This window comes from Elephantulus edwardii, unplaced genomic scaffold, assembly GCF_000299155.1.
Source record: "Elephantulus edwardii isolate Elephantulus edwardi_28Jun2011 unplaced genomic scaffold, EleEdw1.0 scaffold00144, whole genome shotgun sequence".
NCBI lineage: Eukaryota > Metazoa > Chordata > Mammalia > Macroscelidea > Macroscelididae > Elephantulus > Elephantulus edwardii.
The window spans coordinates 843,299-867,847 of NW_006399894.1; the positions used below are offsets into that span (position 1 = coordinate 843,299).

The 24,549-nt window shown below is 42.1% G+C and overlaps 1 protein-coding gene and 2 pseudogenes across 1 annotated transcript in view; all 3 read right to left on the bottom strand.

The window, feature by feature from the left end:
• Positions 1-307: 307 nt before the first annotated feature.
• Positions 308-919, bottom strand: LOC102872069 (annotated as a pseudogene).
• A 3,851-nt stretch (positions 920-4,770) lies between these two features.
• Positions 4,771-5,876, bottom strand: LOC102860544 (annotated as a pseudogene).
• Positions 5,877-10,575: 4,699 nt separating this feature from the next.
• Positions 10,576-24,549, bottom strand: part of FLCN (folliculin) — a 26,670-nt gene continuing 12,696 nt past the window's right edge. Inside the window, exons 5-11 of the mRNA XM_006894470.1 lie at positions 20,726-20,817; positions 19,458-19,642; positions 14,036-14,149; positions 13,212-13,335; positions 11,651-11,782; positions 11,445-11,550; positions 10,576-10,780 (exon numbers count right to left, since the gene is read on the bottom strand). Coding sequence (XP_006894532.1) covers positions 10,576-10,780; positions 11,445-11,550; positions 11,651-11,782; positions 13,212-13,335; positions 14,036-14,149; positions 19,458-19,642; positions 20,726-20,817 — 958 coding nt within the window. The remainder of the gene's footprint in view (positions 10,781-11,444; positions 11,551-11,650; positions 11,783-13,211; positions 13,336-14,035; positions 14,150-19,457; positions 19,643-20,725; positions 20,818-24,549) is intronic.

Genomic DNA, 24,549 nt, shown 5'->3' on the forward strand with positions numbered 1-24,549 from the left:
ATTTAAAAATAAAAAAAAAATTTGAACTTTCTGCCTTGCCCTAGGAAGTGTCAATCAGTTTTCCAGAATGTGGGCAAAAACAGTTCTCACAGCAGAGAGATGACCTACTTTGGACAAACTGACTACCTGGGGACAGATTCAGACCAGAGGACACTGCTACAGCACATGCACTTCATCCCTTAATAAGTGCTGTCTCTTTAACCCAGAGCCTCATCAGTAGATTTTTTTTGGCAGATAAAGGCTTGTTTTATTGAGTGGTTGATCTATGTAACTTCCAAGGCCACTGTGTACAGACAGGAGAGGAGCTTTATTTCTTGGTCTCTTCTTCTTTAGACAGTCTTTTATTTCTCTTTCTTGTTTTTAGACAATGTCTTGATTGTCTTTTCCTACTTGGCCTTTCCTCATCATGCTTGTGTCCCTCTTTGGTACTCAGAGCTACCAGCCTCAGCCTGGTCAGAAGCTTCTTGTGAGCTTTCTCTGCCTTCAGCTTGTGAATGTGTTCCATGAGAAGTCACTTGTTCTTGAACACATTCCCCTTTACTTTCAGGGACAGGCTGGGATACATATGGCGATCAATCTTCTTAGACTCTTGGTATCTTCTGAGCAGCCAGTGCAAAATCGTCATCTGCCCTATCCAGGTTGTCTTCTTGGACATTCGAACATTAGCTGCACCCTTTCGCTCACCTATGCCCATGTACCTGCCCTTCCTTTAGGCTAAGGTATTTTTTCAGCATCAAGCCCAAGAATGGATGGTCACAGGCAAATGGATGATCAGGCCATCTTTGATCAGTTTCCAGACTGGCTGCTGAGAGTTGGCATTGGCAATTTCATTAGTCTCTCTGGGGCCCAACCAGACTTTCTTGCCACGGCGGAGGACACTAGAGACAAGACTCTTCTGAAGGCTAAGCATCCTCATGGCTGCAGCCACAGCACCTAAAGGAGCAGGTTCCATTTTGAAGGACTACGTTTGGTGTTGTTTGCCTTCAAGTCAGAACCAACTCATAGCTAACCCTCCAGAGGGTTCTCAGGGGCAGTTAATCACACAGGAGGAGACTTTCCATCCTTCTCCCTCAGAGCTGCCAATGGATTCAAACCACATGCCATAGATTGCAACACAGATTCTTTCCACTAGGCCACCAGGGGACCCTGAGGGACTATATGTGTGCACATTTAATCATCATAACTCCATCTGTGTGAACTAATTTCTTTTTTTAATTATTATTACTAAATTTTATTAATTTTAATGAACATTTACAGAGATTTTGGGTTTTCATTCATTCATTCATTGTTGCACTATTTTCTTTACCCCCCTCCTCCTCAGTTCGTTCTTCTTTTTTTCCCCCCTTGAAAGTCTGTTTTAATTGTCCAATTGCCACAGCGAACTAATTTCTTCACCTTCCTTTATGAATAAATATGAAGCTCCTGCCCACCTAGTTCTTTTATAACCCTGCAATTTTTTTCTGCTCAGGGATCTGTATGTAGTGCGCGTTATTTTTCCTACCACTTTCCAAATCCCTTTGTAAAGTCCCTGCCCCCACTTTCCTACTTGGTGTGAAAAAAATTTTTTTTTACTCTTCCACTTGGGTCACTCTTACTAATGGAAAAAAGTTCTTGCCCCTGTGCAGGGCCTTCCTGTATTATTGTAGTTAAAGTTGTTTTCCACAGGAGAAATAAATATTCTGAGGCTGATTTATATGGTATGTATACTAGAATTAAGCAAGTAGGTGGAAGGTAGGAGGACTCTAATTGTTGGAGAAAGAATCACAGATAAGCAAGGAGATTAGCATGAACCTTGTGATACTGGATTCAAGTAAGACATCAACATATATTCGTCTTTAGCTTAATACTTCTCTCTCTCTCTTTCTCATTGCCATCAAGTGGGAACTGACTCATAGATGGCCCTCCATTTGATTTCTAAGGCTGTAAACTGCAAGGAAGGAGATTTCTCATCTTTCTCCCACAGAACCTTGGTGAATTCGTACCGGCAGGGAAATGTGGCCTGCAATCTCTTCCTTAGTAATTTACAGCCTCAGAAAACCTGCTGGAGGATCAGCTATGCGTTGATTCTGACTCTAGGGCAATGGATGAGTTTTGAGTATGAAGAGAGCTTTATAATACTGGTCTAAGGCTAATATGCTTAAGAAACTGAAGAATTGTATCCTATTTCCAACCTGAAATTAGAAGCGGTTAACTAATAAGCCCCCTACCTATGGAAGAGGGAGAACAAAGATAAAGAATCTGAGGATGAAGGGTTGGGTTTGTTTGGTTTGGTTTTTTTTTTTAATTTTAATTTTTATTTTCTTGTTATGTGCCTTCAAATTGGATCCAACTGGCACAGGAGGAGATTGCCCTTCATTTTCTAGCAGAGCATCTGGTGGATTCGAACCACACACTTTCAGGATTGTAGCGCAGCTTCTCTGCCACCAGAGCTCCCTAGGATGAAGGGTTTTGAACATGATTTGTCAAAGGGTCAGACTGTGTACTATAATATTCCCTCAAGAGCTTTTTTTTAAATTCAATCTAGTGACTGATTACTTCATTCACTTTGAGATTTGGAGATACTTGATTTTATGTCTATGGCTCACTTTGTGACTCTGCACACCTTGTTGTTTGACAAATTCTGATAAAAAGCAGGAACGAATTCACAAAACTTATTCTTGGCTGCCCTGCCCACATCTTATCCCTTCATAGGCTACCCAAAATTGAGAAATATACACAGCCCAAATATGTGTGGCAGTACCAATTTTTGAAGTGTATTTGTTCCACTTGGGAATGTTTCCTATATAAATGCATCACACAATTTGGAACCTTTATCATGACATGTCCCTAGAGGATTAATGTAGAAGAAAGATTAAAATCACTACAGTTTGGAGAAGCTGGAAAATGTTTTAATAAAAAAATGAGGGGGGGGAAATCATTGTCAGAGACAATAAGATTGGCAAAGGATAGAGCAGAGTTTAGTACTATTGTACATAGGGTTACTATGAGTCGCAGGTGACTCGATGGCACATAACAACCACCACAACAAGGCTTTATTTTAAAGACAACAGAAATAGATTTAACTATGTTTTTGTTTGTTGTTATTAGGTGCCGTCGAGTTGAGTATGACTCATAGTGACCCTATGAACAAAAGATCTGAACCCTGTTCTATCCTGTGCCATCCTCACACTTCGTGACACACAAGAACCCATTGTACCATCACCATATGAATCCACCTGATGGAGGGTGTTCCTCTCTCACTCACCCTTGACTATTCCCAGAATCATGTCCTTCTCCAAGGAATAACCCCTTCTATGAACACTATGAACACTAAAAGAAGAGGATTTAGCCATAGAATGCTTAAATTCCACTGTAGTGCATTCAGCTGGCTATAGAGGTTGGGATATGGTGTTAGAAAGTGCTTTCCATCTGCTTAGTACTATGAATTCTATACAGAGAGCAGACATTTCCTGTGATGATACAGGAACTTTTTTTTCCAAGCTAATTTACATCTTTATTGTAAATAGGATAAAGGGTTGAGATCTCCCAAGGACCTGCTCAGAGATACCAGGGTCCAGAGTGAAAGGCAGAGCTCTGTACCTTTTGTGTCTTTGGTTTTAGCCATTAAAAGTCAGTAAAATAGCAGAGATTCAAGGTAAGGAAGAGGGTAGGGACAGGGTTCCACAGTTCAGGTGCCATCCCAAATGCTCTCCACTTTTAGGGTGGGGAGTGGGTCAGTCCTGAGTTCCTCTCAGTATCTGGACTTAGACTTGTTGCTGCATCTCTGCCAAGTGTGGCAGGGACCTGAGACCTATTTAGGAGGATTAGGACCCAAACAATACAGTTTGGATTTCCTACAAGTCCTTAGAGCCTGTGGGTCTATAGTTAGGGATTCCAACTTGTAGACCATGGACCTCTCTGGAAGCCACTACCTCCATGGGTATTTTCTCCAGTCAATCGTGCCACTTCTGGAGCTGTATGATGTGCTCTTAGTACAGGGCTCCTCATACTCAATGAGGATAGGGACCCACCTAATGGCCCTGTTTTGATGCCCCAGAATAGAGAGTGTCACAAGCATGTCCAATGACGTGGAGGGGAAGGCCATCAAATTGGCCAAGGACGTGGCATCCCTTGGATTCCAGCTCCAGGATACCCAGGTGAGTGTCCTACCACATCATCCAGGGAAGTCTGAGGTGTAGCTTTCCTGGGGTTGGATCCCTGGAACTTCCATGTGTCCTTTGTGCAGGAGTTGCTTCAAGAAGAGACCTGGCAGAAGTTCAACGTGTCCACCAAGCTCTGCCAACTGAAGGACAGAGGAAGAGCCTGCAGGACTAGCTGGACAAGGAGGTGGAGGCCAAGCAGAATCTGGAATGCCACATATCAACGCTGAACATTCAGGTACTGGTGACGCCTTGCTCCTCACACGGTCTTCTCACACTGCTTTCTGGGTCTCACATCCTCAGCTGTGGGATAGTTTAGTGGGGCAGACTCGGCACCATTCTGCTTAGATGATGCTTTCTTTGGCTTCTCTTCTAGGGTTTCGCCTATGAGAAAAAGTAGTCTTTATGTCCCAGGGTTTGGGCGCAGGGACCGAGGTCACTAACAGCCTTCTTCTCACCCCACCCTGGTCACTTCAGCTCTGATTCCAAGAAGAAGCTACAAGACTTTACCAAGCACTATGGAAGTCATGGAAGAGGGCAAGAGGCTCCAGAAGGAAATTGAGTGCCTCACCCTGCAATTTGAAGAGAAAGCTGCCGCCTATGACAAACTGGAAAAGACCAATAACAGGCTTCAGCAAGAGCTGGACGACCTGGTCATTGATTTGGACAACTAGCGACAAGTGGTGTCCAACCCTTTATCACCCAAAGACATGCTGGCACTGCTGGCTGGTCTGTCACTGCCGTCTTGGCTCTTGGTGCCCCACCCGGACGGTGGACTGCTTGTCCAGTTCGGAGACTGGTCGTACACAAAATTGCGGCAGGAGGCAAGTTTGGATTCCAGCGCCCCCACTTTCCGCAGCAGGTCTTCCATGATGTTGAGGGCAGATATCCCGGCCGCAGGTGTGAGAGGGGTCCCGCCAGCAGAGTCATCCACACCGTCTGAAGGTCCCGGGAGTGCTTATGTTGGAGCCAGGTCCTCGATGAGCTGTGGGCGTGGTGGGCACCGAGTCTGTGGCCTGGACAGCGATGCCCGTCCTTCCGGCTTCCACCACACTCGGCATGGGGGTCCGGGGCTTCTCCTACTTCAGCTGCACGGCCAATTCCTGCCGCAAGTCTCGGGCTTCATTCTTCAGCCGCTGGACAGATTCCAGGAGGTTCTCCTTCACATCCAGCTTGCTCTCCAGGAAGGCATTTCTCTCAATGGCTTGATTCAAGCGCTGCTTGAAGTCTTCCAGTGACATGATTGTGGCTCGTTTTGCTCTCTCCCAGTCATCGTTGGCCTGCTCCAGCTCGGATGTATTTCTGGAACTGGTCTTTAATTGCTTTTGTCTGTGCATGGTCATCCTCCAAGGCTGAGATCTGCCGGTAGTCTTCCGAGTGCTGCATTTCAGACTTCTCCTTGATGGCTTCTAGCGCCATGCGCAGGCGGTTATTTTCCGACAGGAGGTCCCGGTTCCTGGTTTTGATTTTTTTTTTCATGGTAAAGACTGCTTTATTGGTGACAGTTAGTGCAAGCCAATAGTGATCCCCAAAGAAGAGCTCTTTGATCAGATTACTGGTTTTGATTTGTTGCAGCTGCGTCTCCAGCTCAGCTTCATGTTCTCGGCTCCCTTCTTGGAATTCTCGCAGCTCTTCTTGAGTGTTCTCCGCCCTCTGCTTGTAGGTCGTGGCCAGGTCTTTCCAGTAGTGAGTGTCTTCCTCCTCAGAGCTGAAGGCTGTCTTTCCAGAGCCCGCCATCGTGAGGCAGGGAAGAGACCTACTCTTCTTGTGGCATGGTGTTGCTGTTGAGCAGGAAATAACTCATGCTGACGCTCTGGTGGATTTTCAGAGGCTGTGAATTGCCTTTCTTCTGCAGGGTTAATGGTGGATTTGAACTCCCAGAGAAGTACAGCCTTCGGGTTAGCGGTGCAGCTCCTTGGGGACTGCACAACTGAAGTCCCCTTACTGCTGGCAAACTCACAGCCCGGCGGAGGCGTGGCCCCATACAGGAACTTTTAACTGCAGGAAATGGCATTTTTAGGGGAAGAACACCACCATTGGTCCACTGTGGAGACTTGGTATACATTGAAATCTGCAAGTCCTAACCACAGTAGAATTAGACATCAGCTTAGCTTTTGATTGTTGAGATAATATGGAAGGTGTTCTGGAAATTCCTTTACAATGGATTCTTTCTTTTTACACGCTATGTGCTGGGGATTTACAAGGTTAACCCACATTGACCCTCCACAGCCTGTTTAAGCATTTCAATATTGCATTTGAATTCATGTTGGCCCATGCATTTTCTGTCTTGGTTGCCTCACTAAAATACATCTGCTCTATGATAATCATAGTTAACCAAGTAGAGTTGCACAGCTCTTATGTCTGTATGACGCGTTTGCTTCTGTATGAATGTCATCATGTATGTAGATCTAAAAGAGAAATCACAAAGTGATGGGAGGTTTCTTTACATCGGCCACTAGAGGTTCGTCGAATCTTTTAGATCTGGAGCCGTGTTGTCACTTGTTGGATAGATGATACTAAAGGAGAACTCTGTGACCTTAGGAGCCATATGATTTCCTTATTCTCTTTTTCTATTGCTTCACTAGAAATTTCATGTATTTCTATGACCTTCAACTGGGAATTCATTAAAACTGCCCAAAAGTCATCTAATCTCCAGAGAACTAACATTGATGCTATGACATTGCTGTCCCTTAATCTTCCTTTTAATGTGACTGATTTATGATTGGTTATTAATTGAACAGGAGCACACAAAACGTCATGATCTGAACTTCAGGTAGCATCTGTCACTATTCGAATCATCTGCCAATTTACTTTTTTTAACTGAAATTTTATTTAAAGTTTATATAGAGACTCTGAATTTTCATTAATTCATTGTTGCATATTTTTCTCCCTGCCCACCCCTCCCACCAGTTGGTTTTTCTCTTTGAAAAGTTAAAAAAAAAAAGGTGTTTGTTGTTGTTATGTGCCATCGCGTCACCTGCAACTTATAGCAACCCAATGTACAACAGCCCTAAACCCTGTTCCATCCTGTCAATTTCACTGTCTCTGACACAACCAACCCCATTACTCCAGTCACTCAATCAATATCATAGAGGGTTTTTCTCTCCTGCGCTGTCCCTCCACCCTCCTAAGCATGACATCCCTCTCCAAGCACTGGTCCCTCCTTGCAACATGTCCAAAGTATATCAGACGAAGCTTCAAAATCCTTGCCTCCAAGGAGCAGCCTGGTTTAACCCTCTATAGGGTGAACCTGAATGTTCTCTTAGAAGTCCATGGTCTATTCAATACTCTTCTCCAACACCATAGCTCAAAGGCATCAACTGTCCTTCTATCATCCCTAGTCATTGTCCAGCTCTCTGAGGCATAGCAAGTGACTGCAAAGACCACAATCTATATCAGGAACACCTTAGTTTCCAGAGTGACATCATTGCTCTTCAGTACTTTGGAGAGGTCTCTAACAGCCGACTTTCCCATCACAATGTGTCTTTTAATTTCCTGGCTGTGGTGCCAAGAGTGTTGACTGTGGAGCCAAGCAAACTAAAGCTCAATCTCAATCTGTTCACCATCTATCAGAATGCTGCCAATTGAGCCAGTGGTGAGAATCTTTGTTTTCTTGATATTGAGTCTCAATCCATGAAGTCCTTGACCTTTTGCAACAAATAATTTCATTATTATACAATGCCCCCACCCTTCCAGTCCACTCCATCATGCAGCTCTCATTCTGGACTCCTGTCATGAAAATAATACCTAATCATATATTCCTTTCAAACAGTTCTCTCCCTCATCTATTTCAATGTAGTATACATTATTTACCCCTCTTTTCTTACATCTCCCTAACCCCTATGTCAGTCCTGCTTTACAGGAGTGGTATTATGCAGTATTTGTCCCTTTGTGACTGAAATATTGCACTCAGCATAATGTCCTCCAGGGTCACCCATTTTGTAGAATATTTTTATGAGTTCCTTGTTTTTCAGTGCAGCATAGTATTCCATTGTTATGAATATACCACAACTCCTCTATCCATTAGTTTGTTGATGGGCACCTGGGTTGTTTCCAACTCTTTGCTATTGTGAACAAAGCCACAATAAACATGGGTAGGCATATATCTGCTTGAGTGGCTGTTATGGTTTCTTTAGGATATATTCCCAGTAGTGGAATTGCTGGGTCAAATGGTATTTCAATTTCCAACTTTTTGAGAAAGCACCATACTGCCTTCCATAGTGGTTGCACCATTTTACACTCCCACCAACAGTGAATAAGGGTTCCAAGTTCACCACAACTTCGCCAGCATTTGTTGTTTACTGTTCTGTTAAATTTTGCCAATCTTACTGGGGTGAGATCATATTATTCTGATTTGCATCTCTCTTAGAGCTAGGGATTTTGAACACTTCTTCATGTGTTTGTCTGCCATCTGAATGTCTTCTTTGGTAATGTGTCTGTTCCTATCCTCTGTCCATTTTGCAACTGGGTTCTTTACCTTTATCTTGTTGTGGTGCTTGAGTATTCTATAAATTCTAGATATAAGTTCCTTATCAGACATGTCATTACAAAATATTTTTTTTCCCAGTCTTTTTACCCTGTTGGAGAAAGTTTTGGATGTGCATAAGGATTTTATTCTTAGAAGAAGCCACTCATCTATTTTATCTTCTCCTGGTTGTAGGGCCAATTTATTTCTTTAAAAATTAAAACATCTTATCTATGAATCTTGAATACGAGTCCATTTTATATCTTTATGTTCCCAGTCTGAATTTACACTATAAATCAGTAGCTGGAAAAGTTCAAAAGATGTATTTTCAGGTTTTGCTCCAGGTCAGAAAATAACGGAATTAACAGAAATAGTAATGCCCTCAACTGCTTTTCAGCAAAGTCATATTTAGTCTTTTTAAACTTTCAAACTTGCACTGCAATGGCAGATGGTTCGAATCTACCAGCTGCTCTATGAGTGAAAGAGACAATCTCCTTTTTTGTAGTTTAGGAGATAAAATCTTTTGGTTAGCTATGAGTGTGTTCCCACTCAACAGCACACAATTACACCACCACCACTCACTATTGTTATTTTAATGAATGTTTTCTGTGATTGAGCTGAATTAAATGGGAACTTTACCCTATTCTATGTCATCCCCATGATCTTTGATCTGACTTATTTGAGCTCATTGCTAACAGTCAACTGTATCAATTTATCTCGTGGAGGGTCTTTTTTTTTGGATGATGTCTTTTTGCAAGGATGGTCTCATGACAATACGCCTGAAGTTTACAAGAGAAATTTTCACCATCCTTGCCTCCAAGGAACACACTGGTTCCACTTCTTTTCACACATGTAGTCAACATTTTATAAAAATATAGCTTTATTGTGTGTCAATGATCTTGTACTACACCGACATCTCACCAAATACATTCAGCCTTCATATTAAACATAAATTAAACAAAGAATCTATAAATAAATCAGGAAAACTACTAGAAAAGCCCTCCAAATCATGATGATTAAAAATATACTACATGATGATAAAATTGCTTTTAATGACTTTACTCTGCAAATTATTAACTGTAACCAAATATAAATGTTTCTTTTCAAGATGGAATAAAGGACAAAATGACACAGAATCAAACAAGGGTAGGTTTCTTAACTCTGCAGGTAAGTCACCTCCACCTCAAAGGCAACCCCAGTTGAGCACAGATGTAAGAGCTGGTAGAATCACTTGATTTCCAGAGGATCCAAAAATGAAGAAAATATCTACTGTGTCCCCAATCCAATTTCCAGAGTCCTAAATAAAAATCAATTACTGAAAGATAATAAAGGCTTAAAGTATTTCCTGAATATTCACAGCTGTGGCAACATATAGGAACCCAGGTGTTTGCTGGCCTGCTTCATGAAAGGTCAGCAGTTCGCATACACCAGCTGCTCTGTGAGAGAAAAGAGGAAACATTTGCTGTGAAGCTTCACAGCTTTGGTAATCTGATGGCTGGAATCAACTGGATGGAACTGGGTTTGGGCAACACATATATACACAAAAACTGGAAAACACTTGCTGAATATCAAAATAGATTTTTCCAAAACTTAACCTCAAAAGCTAGTACTAGCATTACATACTCACACTGGGTGTGGCCGAGAGACACACGGTTCTCAGGTCTCTTCCAGTTTTCTCTCATAGGAGATGTCCCAAAGCAGAGGGAACCTGTGACTTCCAAGTCTTCACAACCTTCTTGAGGGCTACAGTAACGTAAACAACTTATGGGGTCGTGCAGAGAATTCTCCAAGGCCTAAACCCACAAGCGGCAAATTTCGGCCCAAATAGCTTCTGTTTCTTGTGGGGAAATAGTCCCTCCCCAACAGTTCATAAATTAAAGGATAAACCCTCTCATTAAAGTTGGAGAAAACCTGCAAAGCAGTCACAATCACTTCCCAAAAGCACACATGAAGACAGATCCCACAGTGGGGTCAATTACGAGACTCTGAAGCCGTGGTGGGGCTCCGAACTGTGGACATAAGATGAGACTTGTAGGTTTTGCTCAAGCCTGTCATCCAAAACTTCAGTAGCTTGACGTTGTCTTCCTCTGATGCTCCAAGGATACTCAGGAGTTTCTGTGTGTCCTCTTTTGGGCGGCTATCCACTTTGGTGAACTTAAAAAGGACCTTCACTTTGCTGTAGAAAATAAAAACCAGAACAGATACCGCGGTACAATCTGAAAGAATTCTGGTCACTGGGGGTTTACGACTAATAGAAGTTCTGTGCGTGGAACTGGAATTCTCAAAATTAACAGTTTCATTTTCCTATCACACCTAATCCTGGGCAAGAAAACCAAAGCAACAAGGAAAACACCCCAAAACCCACCTATTCACCTTCAATTCCTGGAAGGGATTGGTTACTCCTAAGTTTCACTTTCTTAGATGAAATCAAGATGTTTGACTACTAAACATGTGGGGGAAAATGAACTAAAATAAACACCCAAACTCTGTAATAGCATGAAAACATATTATTGTGCTGATGAACCCTTGTGTCCACCCCTTAAAACGCTGCTCTCATTCTACTGCTCCAAATTATTTCAAGCTAACTAGGGAAAAATAGCCAACTCAGTCTTGCCTTTAATAAAGAAGGACATTTTGTCTTTCTGATGTTTAAAGTCAATTAAGCAAAAAACAAGAGTTTCCATTAGAGGACACCTCTTGTATGCACTTAGTGTCCTTACCTGACACTCAACAACCTTCAGAGCTAGATACAGGTTCCCCTTTTCAGGGGAGCCACCTCAGACTCAGGTACAGTGTTACCTGCAAGGACAGATTCTGAGAGGGAAAGGGTAAGTCCTTACTTCATCCACTCTTCCTTAAGGCAGACAAGGCACTGGTCAACGACATCCACAGACAGATTCTGATTAGTTAGAGCTGCTTCGATCTTATTCAGGATGGTAGGGCCAACTGGAAACAGGGGTGAAGGTAAAGCAAGAATGATGTCATCACAGGAAAGGTGCAGGCTACCTTTCCTTCCAGGCCTGAGTACCTCCTTAGTGGTACTCACCTCGGTCTACAGACACAGGGCTCCCACTAGTCACCACAAACTCATACTTGCTGAGAGCTTGGTCCTCCTCAGGCCCCATTGGGTAGAGGCTGGAGTGGGGGATTGTGTGGGCCTCCACAATAACAGCAAATTCTGCAACAGCATGAAAACACATCGTTGCAATAAATGCCCCTTGTCTCCATCCTTAAAATGCTGCTCTCATTCTACTTCTCCAAATTATTTCAAGCTAACAGGGGAAAAATAGCCAAGCTAGTCTTCTGAGATAAATTATTTTGACACTTTAAAATCTTTCATATTTTATTTGTGAATTTTCATTCCAGTTAAACTATTAATGATATTACAATAAATAATAATCACTTTATAAACCTTTCAGACCTACGAGATTGATTTTCCACTATTACTCTCCCTTTACACAAGGAAACTGATACAGAGAAATGACTTGTGCAGTCACACAGCTGGTGGTGGGTACCAAGGTCTGCCCTGACTCTGGTTTCATAGCATTCCCAACACTCTCAGGAAAAGTCACTCCTCCACGAGTCTTGTGTCCAAGCAGGTGAGCCCAGGTCTGACCGCAGAGGGATCAACACACAAGCATGCCCACAATCTATGCCCATCCCCTAAACCAAAAGTGAGGAGTGACTAACTCCCTGTTCTCTGCTATAGATGAGGAAGCTCATCAGCAATAGGCCACAATGGACAAGCCCAACTACATCACTCAATACTGAAGTAAAGAACAGACTAAAAAAAAAAAAAAGAACAGACTCAAAGTAAATCTTTTCTCCATAATCTTTGATTTCAGTTTGTCTCTGTCCTTGTGTCTCATGTGTGTCTCTTTTACCCAGCATATTGATGTTTTTTTATCCATTCTGCTACCTGACTGGTGCATTTAATCCCTTCACATTCTATGACAGGTTATTATTTACAGGTACGGCTTCATTGTCATTTTGGTGCACACTGTTTTATGGTGTTGCTGATTTCTTTGTTCCATCTCCTGTGCTAATTTTGTTGAGAACGTTTCTTAGAATTCTTTCATTTTTGTTATTTTAGTGTTTATTGTCATTATATTTATTATTTTCCATTTTTATGAGAAAGTTTATTAATATTCCTAGAGGCAGATTGAAAATACATGAAAGAAAAGCACAGAGAAGAAAGAAGTACAACAGGAACATAAAGAGTGAACAAGAAGGCTGTGTTTACAAAAGGTACAGAGAAGACACATGAGCCCTTCTGACGCACTGGGAAGGCCAGGTGATAGCACTAAGCAGTTCATCCACGCACTTCCTCCCACACCCTAGTGTGCAACCTTTATGCTACTGAGAAGTACAACCCCAGCAAGCCCCTTCTTTCTGGCCACACGGTTCAGACACCCCAGTCCCTACTTTAAAGGTAGAAAACAGGAGCCATGAGAGAACATGAGATACTCACACTCCAGTTCAACTCTCACTGGCAGGTGGAAAATCTGAGTCTGGAACTTCAATCACCCTGCCTAGCAGGCATCCCCTTCACCCATGGCTAGAACCTCACTTCAATTCTGAGGCTTAATGTCTATGATCATACATACCTGAGGATAGCACATGAGAGGGGATCTGCACCTGTGGACTGAGCCCCAGGAAGTTGCAACGATATGCTTCCTCATATTGGTTGCTGTAAGGGATGATACGAACACAGCCCACAGGCAGCATGGTCTAGAGAAGACAAGAATGACTCAGAACCAACAGGCAAAGTATTTCCATTCACCACTATCTATCTCCAAATCCCTCAGTCCTTCCTCCCCCAAGGCTTCTCTGGCCTCCATCCCAGAGGGAAACCTCCCTCCCCAATGGTCAAGTCTCTTTTCAGCACTGATCACACATAGTCTGTGCTCAGTGATATGAATTCCTATTGTTTGCTGACGTCAGGTTTTCTCCATCCACAGAGATTGTACATGTGTGGAGAGATAGTGTCACAATCATTTTTGTACTCTAACAAGCCTAGACATGTAGATAAGCACTTTCCATTGATCTAAATGTTATTCAGAGCCTTGGCTCTTCTCCACTTTCCCTGTGGCATGTTACAACTGCATCCCACCACCTATTCATCACAAAGAATCCAAGAAATGGGATGATCTGGCCTACTCTGATGGTGTCAGAAACCTTTCAATTGGCCTCCCTAGGGAATTCAGGGGAAAACTAGGCTGTTAGTTATCTATATATAGTTCCTTTCACCAGAAAGAAAAACCACCAATCACCACAATCTTTAATAGTGCAGAAAAACATAGGAGGTCTAGCTTAGATTAAATCACGAACTTTTTCAAGAAGTTTTGCATTCATAGTCAAAGTCAGATTTCTTTTAATATGCAAACACTGTCCTGCTATAAAACATTAATGGGGGAAAAGATACTCTTACCCGAAGAATTTCAAATGCTGACTGGACAAGGTCCATGTCTCTACTCTTCCAGATAACCTGATTCCCCATGAGAACATGCCAGGCCAGTATGTGGAAAGACGAAGCACCTAGGACCTAAGAAAGATAACTCAGTGCTTGCTGCATGATGAAGAGAAACATTTTCCTCCTTCCAACTGAAGTTATTCTTTTCCTGTGTTCTTCTAGGAACTTCTTTTGTATAGTCAACAGGAGATGGGGTCAGGAGAAAGCAAGCAATTTATCTTCTCCAAGAATTGTTGACTTACCTGAAGACAAAAACGTAGATGGTGAGAAGTCTCGGGATTTGTACCTAAAAACTTGATTCTAAAGCTCTCACACATAGGAATGTCTTTCTTACCAATTTTACTTTTGAAGCAAAGTTGTTAGCGTTTTGAAAGATTCAGCCTCTGTCTGGGAACATATCTATTTTTCTGGACTATTTGAAAGTCAGCTGTAGACATCACGACACTGGGTAAGTACAAAGGCCTTTCCTGAACACCCCTGATGTGCATGACTACTGGTGGAGATGCAATACTGATTTCATAGCATCTGATATTCAGTCCCATTCTAGAGATAAGCCTCTGAACAATGCCCTTGACAGCTAAGATTCTGTGACCCAAGATTTCCATGAAGTATCATGCCTATTTTCGGCTGTCTTGTTTTTATTCTTCTTTAACATAGAACAACCCTTCTCCTCATTCCGTGTCTTACTAACATCTATGACACCAGCATTTTTGAAGAGGCCAGACTAGGTAGTTTTCAAAAGTAACAAAATACCACATTTTTCAAAATACCAAAAGCTTTCAACTACTTTCCACCTTTTATAGAATTCAAGATTCCTTCCAAGCTTAATCCAAGAAAACACTTAAAGATGATTTCTAAGTATTTTCATATGTGAATGTTTTCCTTTCAGAAGCTCTAGTCTTAACTTCATTTTCCAAATCTAAAACAGATCTAACCTTCCAATAAAATGAATATTCATTTTCAAAATTCATTTTCAAAATACTGAACGTGTTATTTTTTAGAAAGGGAAAACTGCTTTCATAACTTTACTGTGTCCTTCTCTCATCTGGCTCAAAAAACTATAGTCTGGACTGCTTTAAATGTGTGGATACCTCGGATCGTGATGGTTACGGCACGTATGTACAGCAAACCTGCATCTCATGTATTTTCAGGCAGCCAAAGTGTGGACATTCCATAATGAACATCTTACCTCTTCTCCCATGGAGTCACTGGGTGGGGTCAAACTGCGATCTTTCAGTTAACAGCTGAATGCTAAAACCACTGCATCACTAGGGTCCCTAAACCAGTAATGCTATGATTCAGTACCGTTAGAAGGTTCTAGAAAGACAAGATTAGAAAGGACCATGAGAAGCTAACTATCAGGCCTTTTCTCTGAAGGATGACACATCTTCACACATGGTGACCTGTGCTTAAAATGCCCCAGAGACTTCTCTCTTTCAGCCTCAATCAAAAGGCTCTTTGTTAGCCCTAACCACATGTTGAGATGCGCGGTTAAGAGTAAAGGACTTTTTGCCTGTCAGTTTGCTGTACTAGGGTAACTTGTAGGTTGCTCTGATTCAGAAGCATCATGTCATGTGCCAAAAGAGTCACCCATTTTTTTTTTAGCGTCACCCATCTTGACAGATTAAGGCCAACTAGGAAGCAGCACTGGCCCTCCACTTTTGAAATAACAGACCTCTGAAAACCCTATGAACTACAGAGGAACACAGGTAGCTGTAATATTAGATAGAAAGATTAGAAGTCAATGAAAATGAGGAGAAACACCTGTAAATATCCTTTAATAACTGGAATTTGTAGGGTGCCAAGTATGAATATAAGAAAACTAACAGTTGTAAAAAATGAAACTGAATACATGAATATCAACATTCTAGGCATTAGTGAGATGAGATGGATTGGCACTGGCCTCTCTGAATCAGACAATCACATGATCTACTAGGCTGCGAATGAAAAACTGAAGAAGAATGGTATTGTGTTCAAAGTTAAAGAGACAATTTTGGCCTTCTCTCTACATACCCCTCTACATATATCCTTTCATATAGGAGGTCAGTCCCTTTGGGGATATAACCTTCAAATAAATCTATCTTTACTATTTTACCTTAAAAAAAAAAGGCAATTTCAGGGAGCTCTGGTGGCCTAGTGGCAAGAAGCTGTACTGCAATCCTGAAGGTGCATGGTTCAAATCCACCACATGCTCCACTGGAGAAGGTGGGGCAATCTCTTCCTGTGCCAGCTGGATCTGACTCGATAGTACACAAGAGAAAAAACAAACTAAAATCCCAAAAATAGACAGTTTCAAGTTCTATTATGAAGAAAAATGAAATGTTGTGTGTGACAGGTTACTATCCATATGTGTACAAGGAAGACCTGTTAATATGATTATTACTCAAATATATGCACCAATAGCTAAAGCCAAAGAGGATGAAATTGAGGATTTTTTTCCAAATTGTGCAGTGTGAAATCCACCAAACGTGCACTCAAGATGCATTAATGATAGTTGGTGATGGGAATGGAAAAGTTGGAAACAATGAAGAAGGAATGATAATTGAAAACTATGGACTTGGTGAAGAAATGAGGCTGGAAACGGAATGATAAAATTTTGTATGCTTAAAGATTTACTCAATGCAAATACCTTTTTAAAAAAACACAGACGGTGACTTTACACATGGACCTCACCTGATGGACTGCACAGGAATCAGACTGACTACATGTGTGGAAGGAATCATTAGAAAAGCTCAATATCAGCAGTCAAAACCAGGCCAGGTGCTGACTGTGGTACAGTTCATCAATTACTCATGTGCAAGTTTAAACTGAGGCTGTAAAAAATGAAAACAAGTCTACAAGAGCCAAAATTCGACTCTCAGTCTATCCCACCTAAATTTAAGTATCATCTTAAGAATAGGGTGGTTTTTTTTAAAAAAAAAGAATAGTTTTGAGGCATTGAACACCAATGATCAAAACCCAAATGAATTGAGAGAGTAAGAGGTCATTACAGAGGAAAAGGATTAACGGATGTAAGAATAAAGTCTGGAAATTGCACTAGAGCATTGAAAAGTCAAAACAAAGGGAAGAGATGCCAAAGTAAACAGTTAAACAGAAGATTTCAAAGGCCAGCTTGAGAAGACAAAGCCAAGTATGATAAAGGAATATGCAGAGAGCTGGAATTGGAATATAAAAAGGGAAAAACTCACTCACCATTTCTCAAGCCAAAAGGCCAGAAAAAAACCCCAAATTTAAGCCTTGAGTTCCAATACTGAAAGACACTATGTACAAAATCTTAAATGATCCAGGAAGCATCAAAAGAAGATAGAGGTAATACACAGATATTGTACCAAAATGAACTTGTTGACACTGAAATGAACTGTTTGACACCGAAGTACTTCAGAAAGTACCATATGATCAAGAACCAGAGGTAATAAAAGAACAAATTCAAGCTGCAGTGAAGGCACTGGCAAAAAATAAGGCCCTGGGAATCGATGGGACACCAATTTACATGTTCCAACATGTAGCCTTGATATGCTTACCAGAAAATTTGAAGGACAGCTGCTTGGTTGACTGACTGGAAGAGATTCGTATTTGTTCCCATTCCCAAGAAAGGTGACCTAAGAGAATGTGGAAATTAATCTGCAGCCCTCTGACCCGTTTTAATTGTTTTTTTGGTCAAACATTCTTTTAAGTAGTATAGCACTGGTCTGTCCATTTGCAGTACAGAGGTACCTCGTGGCTGCTGTGATGCTAAATACTATGACACTGATGTGTCAAACGTGATAATGTTTACCCATGGTGGACAGTGTTTGGTGGAGCTCCCCGATTAAAACAAGATTGGAAGCAGAAGTGGCAATCCACTTCTGAAATAGCTTGCCTCTGGAAACTCTATGAACTTGGGAGAAATGATGGAAGTTATACAAGTGTTCAGGTCTTTTGTTCATAGGGTCACTATGAGTTGTCTACAACTTGACGGCACTTAACAACACCAAAACATCACTACATGCAAGCAAAATATTGCTTCTGAAGATTATCCAAAAATTGGCCAGAACCATACATTGACAGAGAACTGACAAACGTGCAAACTGAGTTTAGAAAAGGCTGTGGCATTGCAGATATTCACTGCTGATAACAGATGGATCTTGGTTGAAAACAGAATACAGAAGAATGTCTATTTTTGCTTCATTGACTACGAAAAAGTATTTGACTGTGTAGATCATAACATATGATGGCTAACATTGAGAAGAATGAGAATCCTAAAATATTTAATTGTGCTCATGTGAAACTTCTGCCTAAACCAAGAAGCCATTGTCTGAACAGAGCAAGGGAACATACTGCATGATTTAAAATTAAGAAAGGTGTGTGTCAGGGCTGTGTCTTTTCTGCATATCTTTTCAGTTTGTATGCTAAGCAAATCATTCAAGAAGCTGGACTCTTAAGAAGAAGTTCAGAGGAAGATACAAGAGCAACCTGTGTTATGCAGACGATACAACCTTGCCTACTTAAAGTAAGGACTTGAAGCACTTGCTACAGAAGATCAAAGACAACAGCCTTCAATATGGATTGCAATTCAACAACAAAGAAAGATAAAATCTCACCACTGGACAGATAGGTAAATTTAAGATAGATGGAGAAAAGATTTAAATTGTCAATGGTTTCATTTAACTTGGATCCACAAACAACACCCTTGGTACCAGCAGTCAGGAGATCGAGAGACATATTCCACTGGGAAAATCTGCATTCAAGTACCTCTCCAAATTACTGAGAAGCAATGATGTCAGTTTGAAGACGACAGTGTGCCTGATTCGGGCATGGTCTTTTCGGTTACTTGCTATGTATTTGATAGCTGTACAATGACTAAGTACGACAGAAGAAAAATTGATGTCCTTGAGCTGTGATGCTGGAGAAGAGTAATGAATATTCAGTGGACAGCTAAAAGAACAGATACATAGGTCTTGGAGGAAGTGCAGTCAGAATACTCCTTGCAGGCAAAGATGACAAATCTTTAACTCACATACTTTGGGCATGTTGTTAGGAGAGGCTATTCTTTGGAAAGGGACACCATGCTTGCAAAGGTGGAGGGTCAGTGAAAGAGCAGGAGATCTTCAACCAGATGGACTGACGAAGTGACTGCAACAATGGGCTCAAGTAAGTTGGAAGTGCTGAGGATGGCACAGGATAGGACAGGGTTCAATCTGTTGTTTACAGGTTGTTCATGAGTTGTACTGGATGGTACCTACCAACAACAAACCCCCTGCAATTAGGTTTTTAAATCAATGGGCTCATCGATGAAATATGAAATAAATAGGAATAAAAACTAGATGGAGATGAGCTAGAAGGAGAAGACTGAGTTCTTTTGAGTTCCTGAAAGGGTATTTATTACTCCTCTGCCACCTACCTGTCTCATATGTCGAAGGGACTTAAAGACTGACAACTTTAGGGGTTGCCAATTTCCACAGTCTGAGAGTAAGGACAAGTCTGCTGGGTATTTATTTAACTCTCGTACTTCTGCACCATCAGGGAACACAAAGGCCTTCTCTTCAGATTCAGGGTTTTCCCAGCTTTCTGATTCCTCTTCTAAGTCTGCAAGCCAGATAACAGTATTATTATCCCCATTCTACAGATGAAGAAATCTTAGTTATTTTCTATCATCTTCACCTCTACAAGTAAGCATATCCTCATTTCACATCACAAATGAGACACCTGGCCCAAAGAGAAGGACCTCACTTGCATACTGCCAGCGTCTGTTGAAGCTGTTAAACTCCAGAGTCTGGCTCCAAACCCCAACTTGGACTTTCTTCAATATCAAAACACACTTGGACATTTCTATATTTCCTAAAAGCTCTAAGAGACTCAAATGACCAAAAAAACTATTTCAACTAGCCTAGCAATTTTTGTTTGTTGCAATTATTACAGTAAGGAGTGATCCTAGGTTAAACAGCCCATGAAGATGTGATAGTGGAATATGCGGTTTCCCCTTCTGTGAGTCTAGTCCTTGCTTAAATGCAATCACATCCTATAGCATGGTAGTGCATTATTCAGAAGTACTTGATAAGTCTGACTTACTGAACCCTATAGCTGAGGCACATGGACCTAGATAATGAAAAATCAAATCACCCTGAAGAAAGCACTTAGAACTCAAGTCGGAGGGTCCTGGACCTGTGTCACGGGGAGGTATAATCCAGTGCCTAGCAAGTGCCTTACCAGGGTGCTGAATACCAAACAGGATTTGACTTTCTGATGCATAAAGCTGGAATGGGATGGGTTTGACAATCAATCTTCTTAATAGAAAACTTGGATTCAGCTAAAGTATGACATTGTTTCTGTTAAATGGCAAAGAATAAGGGCCTATTTGCAATGGTCAATTTGGCTACTTGACTAAAATAAGAATAAAGAAATCTTTCTATACTTGCTTTCATAGACAGACAAACCTAATATCGGATTTTCCCACCTGCAAGACACTCTAACATGTCAAGATGAATGAGACAGGGATTAATAAGAAAAATATCAAGAGCAGAGCCACAGTGCAAGAGTCCCTCTTGCAGGACAGGTCTGAGTTTGCTGGTTGTGCGATTGTGAAGTCACCATAAACATGGTGAAGACTCTGAGTACCTGCTCACCACAGGAAGGTTTCTGCACAAGGCCCTGCACACTTGCACACCTTACCTGCAAGCTTCTCCATCTGGACCAGTGTGTCCTCAGTTGGTGCACCTTCCAGCAGCTTCTCCGTCAGCCGGCTGCCACATGCTTTCAAGAGCCTGCAAGGCAGAGTCACGTGCTTAAATGTTATTGTCCAAACAAAAACTGAACCTCAAATGAACCAATCTTCTTAGTCTATTTGTCAATTTACAGGAACTATGGGTCAATTGACAGCATCATGATAAACAGTAAAGAGACTGAGAGTGTTAACAGCTTTAGTTTGCTTGGCTCCACAATCAACACTCTTGGTACCAGCAGGCAGGAAGTTAAACGACGAACTGCATTGGGAAAGTCTGCTGTTAGAGACCTTCCAGAGCACTAAAGTGCCATGATATCAGTCTGGAGACTAAGGTGCACCTGATCCAGGCCATGGTCTTCACAATTACGTGCTATGCATCAGAAAGCTGGACAAGGCCTAGGGATGCCTTTGAGCTATGGTGCTAGAAGAAGAGTAATGAATATACCATGGACTGCTAGAACAAACAGGTTCAACCAGGAGACGGTGAAACCAGGCTGCTCCTTGGAAGCAAGGATTCTGTGGCTCCATGTAACATATTTTGGGCCTGCTGCAAGGAGGGACCAATCCCTGGAGAGAAACATTATTATGCTTGAGAGGTTGGAGGGACAGTGCAGGAGGGGTAGACCCTCGATGAGATGGATTGACTCAGTGACTGGAGTAATGGGGGCAGGTGTGTAGGATACCGTAAGGTTGGCTCAGGATAGAGCAGGGTTCAGTGCTGTTGTACATAGGGTTGCAATGAGTTGCAGGCGATTCAATGGCACAAAACAACAACAACATGGAATAGTGGGTAAGGGGTTATGCTGACAACCAAAGATACGCAGTTCAAATCCACCAGCGCTCTGCAGGAGAAAGATGGGCAATCCCCTCTTGTGTGATTTACAGCCTCTGAAAACCCACTAGAGAGTCAGCTATGAGTTGGTTCCAACTCAATGACAATGAACAACAACAAAATGAGGATAAAGGGATATACTGATACCACCATGAGAAGTCCCAGTCACATCCAGAACAGTGCTAAATCTACAAGGCAAATAACACAGCCCTTTCAAGAAAAAGCAAAAGATACAAGAGGAGAAAAGCAACATATCTTGATCCATGACAAGAGAGGCTTTTGAGACCTAACCACCTGTGCGTAGTGGAGATGTTCAATTGCAATCAAAGTCATTTTCGCAACAAAATGGGAAAACAGAAAGAGGACTGGACACTAGAAGATACTAAGTAAATACTGGCAATTTGTAAGATATGGCTATGGTGATATGGTTACAGGTATATTTGAAACAATTAAGATTTGCTCTGACTCACAGTGACTCCATGAACAAGAGAGCAACACTTTGCCTCTCCTGTACCATCTTCACCATCTCCACCACGCGCAAGCCCACTGCTGCAGTCAGCACACCAATTCATCCCATTAAGGTTCTTTCTCTCGCTCCCTGACCTTCACCAGTGCAATATCTTTGTTCTGAGAACTGATCTCTCCTGACAACATGCCTAACATAATTGACCAAGTTTCACCATCTTTGCCTCTTAAAATGCACTCTGAATGCACTTCTTCCAAGACATATTTGTTCTTTTAGCAGTTTATGGGCTATTTAATAATTTTTTGCAATGATCCACTTCCTAAATAACTTGCCTCTTTTAACTTTGATAATGGTTGATAGTTGTAGAGGGGCTTCAGGCCTTTTGTTCACTGGGTCACTGAGTTGTGTTCGACTCAAAGGCAATCAACAACATCAAGAACAATTTAAAGATATCAATTCTTCTGTCATCCTTATTCACTGTCCAATTTTCAGATGCATACAAAGCAACTGAAAATACCATGGCATAGAATAGGCATACCATAGTCTTTACAGAGATATCGTTCTTTAGGACTCTGGAAAGGTCTTTGACGGAAATCTACAGAAATTCTCAATTTCGACATCTTTGGCTTTAGTAGTTGGCACGTGTATTTGAGTGATAGTTGTATTAACAGGTCTTCATTACATAAGTATCACTGACAGCATCATTCTTTGGACAGATCTTGAAATGTTCTTTCTGACAATGAATAGAATACTGTATCCTTCTATTTGTCATTCTTGGCATAGGAGATCATATGCCTGTCTAGTGATTAAAATGGCCAGTATCAGTCCATCTGAACTCACTGATGTCTAGGATGTCAATCTCTATGTATTCTATTTCATTTCTGACAACTTCTCATTTCCTTCGTACATTCCATGTTCCAGTGATTAATGGCTTAACGGTAGCTGTTTCTTCTCATTTTGAGTCTTGCCATATCAGCAAAAGAAGGTCCCTCATTGGGTGAAAGCTTTATTTTAAGCTTAGTGGTAAGGAATTATGCTGCCAACCTGTTGTGGAATGTTGGGGAGGAAGGAATGGTCTCTGGCCAGGACAGATTGCCTAAGCTCCAGATAAGTGAAAGCCTCCTAAAGGCCTTTAATACGGGGTAGAAAACGCTCTCCTGTGTTTGGCTGTACCGGCTTCAGAAAGCCCACCACTTGGGAAGACAACTGCCGCATTTGTTGAGCTCGGAGTAGTCCAGAGGAGGCTGAGGTTCTCCTAACCAATCCACATATCCCACATCTGTAAGCCTATCCTATCCTGTTTTCCTGTGTATGTAAGTGCAGTGCTTATCCCAATAAAATTGAGATGGATTGACTTTCTGATCCTCTCCCAGAGTGGTGTATCTCCATTGTACTTACTCCCTTCAGGGTGCTGCTGTAGCTTGCTGGCAAACAGACAGTGACACCAACCCAGAGGTATGAGGTTTGAATTCTCTAGCTGCTCCTTGGGAGAGAGATGGGCAATCTCTTCCTGTGCGATTTACTGCCTCAGAAAACCTGCTGAAGGGTCAGCAATAGTTGGTTCTGAGTTGATGGTACTCAGCAAACAACAATCTATATGATTAAGGCAGACTCTCCTTTCAGGAGGCTGCTCTTCCCTGGTTGCATTTTGCATGCTTGCCAACCTTGGGAGCTTACCATCTGGCAATGCTCAGAAGTTATTCACAGTGTTTTTTGAGAGCCTGTAATTTGGGAAGTGGATGGCTGGTCCTGCCTCTTGGACTAAGAACAGACTACACAGGTAACTGCTAACCCCGGTTATAGGGGCAGGGAGAAGTTAAAAAATAGTATAATTTACTCTACTTTGGGAACGTTTGCAGTTGGCCTAATATAATTTTAGAACTGTAGATTGGGTGGGAGGAGTGGAAAATTTTTTTCTGTAGCTTCAGGCATGTCCAGTTTCTTTAACACCCCTCCCTTCAACAGACAATGCCCAATTCCCTCCTTGTGGCTATGGGCTGGCTTGGAGATGTGACACTCTCATAGTGAGCAGTGTGTAGCTTCCAGGCCCAAGTCTTGCTCGGTTGTGCTGTCTTGTGGACCACTTGCTTGAGGAGAAGCCAGCTCCCACATCTATGTGGTGAGGAGCAGAGCTTGTCAGCATTGTGGGTGGGCCCCAGGGGCGCAGAGCCGTCAGATCGTGGACAAAACACTCTGAGACAGGCTGCCAGAGACGGAGTTCCGCCGCCAGAGACGGAGTTCCGCCACCAGAGACGGAGTTCCACCGCCAGACGGGCCGGGAAGAGACCCAGGAAGAGCAATAGTCAGCAGAACCCCAGAGGAGCGAAGACTACCCGCCACTGTGCGACCCCAACCCTGCAGCCCGCACCTGTGTGACCCCTGACCAGCAGCGCCCAAGCCCCGCCCCCACCTCTTGGTGGTAGTGTCCAAGGCCTGCGCTCCTTACCCCCCTAGTCCCTTGCTTCCATGCACCT